Genomic DNA, 7,404 nt, shown 5'->3' with positions numbered 1-7,404 from the left:
CAACTTTTCATGGACTGCTTGATTTCTAAGGTGGCATTTTGCACCTGCGTGATTCAATAATACAGGGGCACAAAGATCGTAACATTGGTGCTTAAGTTTTGAATGCAAAATTGACTGGTAGGTCAGTTCTTTGACCTACCAAGAACCTTGCTTCCACCTATTCCAAATACTGAGGAGGAGAACCATTGCTTCTTACCAGTACAGGAGGATCCTTACGCTAAGCTGGGTGGTCTGATCATGAGTTACTGTTCGTACAGTAATGATACCTCATCTTTCTGTGTTGGAAATCTTCTTAATCTTGAACGAAGAATGAAAATACATTTATTTAAGTGTAGTTATTACATTAAATTATTTTTATGTGCAGTTCCACTTATTCTAAGAAGTCATAACATCTGCCTCAATTCTGACCACATATGCATGACAATAAAATGTATTTGACCGCATTTGTGATCATGTAACAATACGACTTTATCTGGCTTTTCCATACATGTAGAGTTCTGCAGCAATGGTTTAGTGGGCATGGTGGTGTTGGGTTGACAGCTGGACTCGATGATCTTAGAGGTCTCTTCCAACCTTAATGATTCTATGATTCTATGAATGCTTATGATCCTAAAGCAATGTACTAGGACACTGTACTGTGTAAATAGCTTACATAGTTTGCTATACAAAGCAGGAAAAACTTAATGATATTTGGAAATGATGAAGGAAGAAATTATTCCGTTACACTTGAGAGACATAGAGAGTTTTTTCCATTGAGCTTGCTACTCTTGTACAGTATACAAAATACAATAAACCATATGCATTTAGACAGCAGACCTCTGTCAGATGCACGGTTGCTTCTCACTGCATAAGTTTTGACAAACAAGCTGTTTCCCAGTAGTTTCTCCAGTAGCTAAGCCCCTTCCTTACCCTTTTCTCTTCATGCTGCAGCATGAAAAATCACCTTTAGAGAGGGACTGGAAAACTTCAGTCTAGAGGGAAGGCTTTTATAGCTGTATACAGTATTGGAATGGAAATACTTCAGTAACCTTTCTGAAAGTCATTGCTTCTACTGGTCTATAATTAGCCACACAGGAAAAACAAAATCCTCTTTCAGAAACCAAATAGATCAAATAACAAACACCTAAGTTATTTAATAGCTTTCCCCCAAATACGCTGGTCGCTGTAGTAGTTGGTTATGTACCTCTGAGTGGATAAGTACATATCAACTTTAGTAGTAAATGTTGAACTTTTTGATTAAAACTTCTGTTTCTTTGAGATGTCACTTATATAATTGGGCTTGTTTTCTATCCAGATAGTATCCGCAGTGCAGTATTGCCATCAAAAGCATATTGTTCATAGAGATCTCAAGGTGAGTAGGAAAAAGCGTGTGGAGTGTGTGTCAGCTTCTGTACCTGTGCGTGCGATCTTTATTGTGCCAATAAAATACAGTGTATAGTCAGCTTTCTGATTTTTTTTTTGCATGTGTTATAGCAAGTTTTGAGGAATGTTTACAGTATAGAACCATTTTAAATAAAAGGAAGAGGATTTGTAAGGCTTTTAAATACAGAAATTTAATGGCTGCTGAAAGATAGCCTCTCACCCCGTGGTCAGATTCAAATCTGGTGCGGGTCAGTGTTAGCTGAGAGGTCTCAAAAAAAAAAAAGTAATTTGATAGAGATATGACAAGTTTTGGTCTTGAACAGAATGAGTTACCAGTTGTGATGATGAAACTGAAGTATGGCTTCTTTGTAGCTTGGCATGAAATGGTATATCCCTTCTTTAAACTATGCCTTTTATATTAATAGTGTTGTTACATAACTTGTTCAATGTATCATAGCTTTGTAACTTAACAAACAAACAAAACCCAAACACCACCAACAAAAAGAACCCCACCTGAAAAAAAGTTTAAAGGTTATGTGTATTACTAAACTTTTGCAAGAATGCCACATAAAGTATGGATAGTGAGACTGTATCTTGTTTTCATCTTAATAGATCAAAAATACAAGTTACAATAGCTCAGGATGTATTTCTGTGGAGAAAACAGATAGATGGTAATAACACAGTTTTCAGGTAGCATAACAGCTCCCATAGTCTGAAGCCATTGTGCAGAGATTTTTAAAATAAGGGATGTGTGAATGATAGACTAAAGCCTACCTAAATACCCTGCAAGGAAGGGAATGTTAACAGATATTTCAGCTTTTTGCATTTTAAGAATGAGTAAAACAGACAATAGCATTTTAAATCAAGTATTTTAAGTTCATCTTAAACCATTCTTTCTCTTCCAGGCTGAAAATCTATTGCTAGATGCAGATATGAACATTAAAATAGCTGACTTTGGTTTTAGCAATGAGTTTACAGTTGGAAATAAACTGGACACCTTTTGTGGCAGCCCACCGTATGCTGCTCCAGAGCTCTTTCAAGGGAAGAAATATGATGGACCTGAAGTAGATGTTTGGAGTTTAGGTGTTATTCTTTATACCCTTGTGAGTGGATCTCTTCCTTTCGATGGACAGAACTTAAAGGTGTGTTTTCGTAGAACATGTTGGGCATGTTTACCTAATGTTTTAAGTGATTTGCTGCTTACAACTTACTGTCTGTTCTTCTTCTGTTACCAAGGAACTTAGAGAAAGAGTGCTAAGGGGAAAATACAGGATTCCTTTCTACATGTCCACAGACTGTGAAAACCTCCTCAAACGTTTCCTGGTGCTAAACCCAACAAAAAGAGGCACTCTAGAGGTAATGGCACAAATAAGGTGCATCAGAAAGCTAGACTTATTTTGCGAACTATATTTTTAAGCTGTAACTTATTGTCATATTGTTCCTGAATAGTTTATTTGGGGGGGCGGGGACGGTGTTGAGTAGAGCGTATGGCTTTTTTTAGGATTTTGTTGGAGTCAGGTGTCTTGTAACCCCAGCAGAGTTATTTTCAAAATGAATGTGAGACTACACTGCATATGTCATGGACCTTTTCCTGATGGTTATATTGTGGATTGCTGCATTAATGGATGATTCACCAGGGCATTTTCCACATTTTCTACATTTTCAAATGTGAACTGGAAGTACTGACTGCTAGATTATGGTGTGGTTGCCTTTTGCCTGCATTTTGTACCATCATGGAGGAGAAAGACCAAAACAATACTGGCTTCCATGGGCTTCCGTAGTCGAGCCTGGACCTACTAGACTTGTCAGAGTTGTCGCACTGCTCCTGGTCTATGTTATGGGCTTTTAGCTTTCAGCTGTGTGCTAGAATACAGCTGATTGGGAAGCAGCTTGGCTTGATGTGCATTGTTGATTATCCTCACTGGAGCAAAACAAAACTGAGTAGGTGCTGGGGCCTGTTCTGGAAAAGAAAAATTAGAAAAGGCCTTAGTGTTTGGTAGATAGGGGAGTTGTTCTTTCAACAGCTCGTTTTCTTTGCTGGTAAGTGTACTGCACTAACAAAACCCTTTCTTTTATAGCAAATTATGAAGGACAGGTGGATCAATGCAGGGCATGAGGAGGATGAACTTAAACCTTTTGTTGAACCAGAACTAGACATCTCGGACCAGAAAAGAATAGGTAATCAAGTATTTTTTGGAATATGATACTGTTTGCATGATGTGGGTGGCTTTTTATTTTTTTCTTCCACTACTCTCTATTTGTTTGCCATTTGGAAAAAGTAACTAGTCTTTTAATATTGATATTTCATCAGGCTTATGTTCTCACACTTAATCGTTTTGTTTAATTCTTTAAATGTTCCATTATTTCTCTTGAACTTAAACACTCAACCAGCCTAAACATCAGAGTGTTTCTGTTACTTACAGAGTGTGTGTTTGGTTTTAGATATTATGGTAGGAATGGGATATTCTCAAGAAGAAATTCAAGAATCCCTTAGTAAAATGAAGTATGATGAAATCACAGCTACATACTTACTGCTAGGAAGGAAATCGTCAGAAGTAAGTACCATTCTTACAAAAGCAAAGAAACAAAGGAATCAGAAAGTGTCCTTAGCAAAGTTACAAGCAAAAATTAAGTCAGTAACTATAGGCATTGTATTCCTGCGCAAAAGTCCATTACATTTAAAATCATATTTTTCTAATCATCAGTGTCAACTGTCCAAATGATGCTGTTTGTTTTCACCCTGATCTGAGTCAGTAAACCCTTGCCTTTAGGCTCCCCAAAACTATCCTGCTTGCTCAGCAGTTACTCCTCTGAAGGACTTTATATGCCAGTTACTGTCCTGTCTAGTCTAGGAGCTCAAGTGTGAATGTGCCAGCTGTAAATATTTTAGGATAATCAAGGAGCAGGACCGATCAACCTAAAAAACTTCTTGCATTGTAGATTACCTTTCCATATGATGCTGAGAGGGCTCGGCATCAATAAGCTGCTCTTGGTTCCTCTGCTGGAGGAGTTGGTATGGTGGCTTCTACTAAACGTATCCTTGCTTCCTGTTAAAATCTTAGAGAATTCTGAGGAGAGAGTACTGAAAGTAGAGATGGATTTTCTTTATCTGATTGTCCTTTGAGGAGCTGTAGATTCTGCTGAGTTTCACCTAAGACAGTTGCACAAGAATCTAAGAGAAGTTGGGGCCTCTAAGCAACTTCCTTGCTGTCACAAAATTTCCTATGTACCAGAGCCATCTTCCTTCTGCCTCCCTGTTACTGCTTCCATAATGTGGTGGATGTTTTGTTTTGTCTGAACTCCTTGTTTTAATATTCTCATTTGTATTGTAGTTGGATGCAAGTGATTCAAGCTCCAGCAGCAATCTTTCACTTGCCAAAGTTAGGCCAAGTAGTGATCTTAATAATAGCACTGGACAATCTCCTCATCACAAAGTTCAGAGAAGCATATCTTCTAGCCAGAAACAGCGGCGGTACAGTGATCACGGTGAGCAATTTTCATTTTCAGTGTTGCAGAATATAGTGATTCCAGTTCCGTTCGGTTTCTGAATTTGTCTCCATCCCCCAAAGGTAAGGAGGATGACAACAGTGTAACTCACAGCATGGTGGTTAAATAAATCACTGAATAATTAATTTTTTTTTAATGGGTTTTGTTATAAAGCCTTCAAAAACAGCTTCTAGAGGAATGCTGAATACGCCAACTTAATTCTTTTATTCTGCCTTGTGTTGTCCCTTGCATTCCCGACCACGCTGGGAAGTCTTGTTACACAAATTGAAGAGAATGTTGCAACCCCCTCTTTCATGAAAAGCACAGCACTCCTCCCCCATGCTCTTGTATGTCTGTTCAGCTTTTGTTTTCTTTTGACACTAGTAGGTCAGCTTGTGTCTAAAACTTGAAGAAATGTTGGTTTGCCAATATTTCTTGTTTCCTGTTTCCTGAGGGTAGTGTCACTCGATTGTCCTGCAGGAATTAAATTTCTAAAGATCAGTGACTCAGACAAACTTAGAACTCTTCTGCTTAATGAGTGTGCAGGATAGTAGCTTAGGGTTTTCTAAATACCTTAAACATCTTCCTGCCCAGACACTAACTCATAAAAGGAGTCTCTGTTTAGGTCTACTTTTAAATACCTAAAGTGCATTCAGAGGTTGCTTCCCTTGGAGAGTCTCCTGTGGTGATGGTTATTGTGTTTTGTGATGCTTTTTAATATATTTTTATATATATATATATGCATTTTTATATGTGTGTGTATATACATACACTTTTTGATTAATTGTTATTAAAACACTAACTACAAAGGTGATGTATCTTGATGTATCCTCTTCTGAGAAGGTGTAATTGAGGCAGCAGAAAACACAATCCTGACATCCCCACAGGCTCTTCCCAGTGTCCAGGAACCTATTAAAGCAAGAGGGAGCTTGGGACTGTTGAAGGGGCTGCCACGTTCTCAGGTGTTCCTGGCACACCTGGGGAGGCTGGTGGCAAACGGCCACTGCTGCTGGGCTGTTCCAGGAGCGCAGTCTGCCGGCCATTAGTGCCGCTGGTGGTCCAGGGTTGTGTCACCACGTACCTGTCTCAGGAGCCCAATTTTATCAGACATTGGCTTGAACAGCATGTGCCAGCTTTGTGCTAATGAAGGATCCTCTGATTTGAATGAGAGTCAGTTAGATTCTAAAGGTTTTTTCCTACCAAGCCAAACCAGTGCCAGTACTCAAACACCATAAGACTCCATTAAATTTGTAATTCTTTCATGGAAATCAAGTAATATACTCACATAATGAAGTCAAATAACTGTCTGTTATTATGGCCCTCCTGTCCTTAGCAAGGTAAACAGAAGAGAGTTACGTATCTTTGAATTGTGATAAGGGGAAGCCTTACTAGAGTTGACTTGAATATCAGATCTGTCAGATTTTATTACAAAATGGGGGGACTTGCTTCAGGGTGTCATCTCCGTGTGTTGCCATCACCTCTCTCCCGTCCCCCTGACCCTTAAAGAGGCGGGAAAAGAAAAAAAAAACACGCTTGGAAAGTGTTCTGTTTTTCACAAAATTTTACTGTCTTCTGAAACATGCATATTTCAATAATTTAAATCATTACGTTTTTGCAACTCTGGTATCCAGTGTTAATTATTTTGATTCTCCTGTGTGAATACATTTCCATTGTAGGGAAGAATAGCTACTGGACTTCTGAAAAGAAAAATCCTTTTTCTGCTTCTTTTGTTTGTTTTTTAAGCTGGACCGTCCATCCCCTCAGTAGTGGCATATCCCAAAAGAAGCCAGACTAGTACTACAGACAGTGACCTCAAAGAGGAAGGCATTCAGTCAAGAAAATCCAGCAGTAGTGCTGTTGCAGGAAGAGGAATTGCACCAGCTAGTCCAATGCTTGGAAATGCCAGCAATCCCAATAAGGCTGATATTCCTGAACGTAAGAAAAGTTCGGCTGTTCCTAGTGTAAGTAGAAATGCTTATCTATCAAAACCATGAAATGTTTTTGAGGGGTGAAAAAGTGTTAAACCTATGATTTATCTGTGGTGTTGGTTTTAGTTTTCATTCATCAAGAGTAAATGTAGGTATCTCATACTCTTGCCTTTTTTTTTTATCCCCTGCATCAGTCAGCTACTCAAGTTACTTGTTAATATTCCTAAAGTAGTTAGTGGATATTAGTAATTAGCACTAGCAGCTGTTGGTGAACAGACATAATTTGGGTATAAAAAAAATCATCAAAAGAAAAAAAGAAATTGAACTCAAAGGCTGTCTCCTGAAATTTCATGAGAGTTAAGTTATTTCTGATATCACCAACTGCTCTTCTGTGGCCTCTTGTACAGAAGAATGAAACCTCTATTTGTACTATTCTGTTTTAGTTTCATATGTTTAAGGAACCACCTAATCTTTGTTCTCAAACAGGCTATTCCAAGTCATAGTTATGTATATTAAGATTATCAAACAAATGTAGCTCTAAAAACTGTTCAAAGGTGTATTCCAACCTGTGTTTAAAAGCAGTGTGCCTGGCTTTTGTCCTTGTGGGCTTTTCCGCCCCCCCCCCCCC

General features: G+C 38.5%; 1 protein-coding gene across 10 annotated transcripts in view; it reads left to right on the top strand.

The window, feature by feature from the left end:
• The window catches only part of MARK3 (MAP/microtubule affinity-regulating kinase 3), a 56,209-nt gene that overhangs the window by 26,059 nt on the left and 22,746 nt on the right, over nt 1-7,404 (top strand). For all 10 annotated transcript variants that reach the window (XM_009327893.1, XM_009327900.1, XM_009327887.1 and 7 more), the window contains 7 exons: nt 1,295-1,351; nt 2,268-2,504; nt 2,599-2,718; nt 3,441-3,540; nt 3,805-3,917; nt 4,695-4,848; nt 6,592-6,809. In XM_009327893.1, coding sequence (XP_009326168.1) covers nt 1,295-1,351; nt 2,268-2,504; nt 2,599-2,718; nt 3,441-3,540; nt 3,805-3,917; nt 4,695-4,848; nt 6,592-6,809 — 999 coding nt within the window. The remainder of the gene's footprint in view (nt 1-1,294; nt 1,352-2,267; nt 2,505-2,598; nt 2,719-3,440; nt 3,541-3,804; nt 3,918-4,694; nt 4,849-6,591; nt 6,810-7,404) is intronic.

The sequence above is a fragment of the Pygoscelis adeliae genome, unplaced genomic scaffold (genome assembly GCF_000699105.1).
Source record: "Pygoscelis adeliae isolate BGI_AS28 unplaced genomic scaffold, ASM69910v1 Scaffold130, whole genome shotgun sequence".
NCBI lineage: Eukaryota > Metazoa > Chordata > Aves > Sphenisciformes > Spheniscidae > Pygoscelis > Pygoscelis adeliae.
Note: the sequence above shows the minus strand (reverse complement) of the source record. Positions and strands in the feature narration are given on the sequence as shown.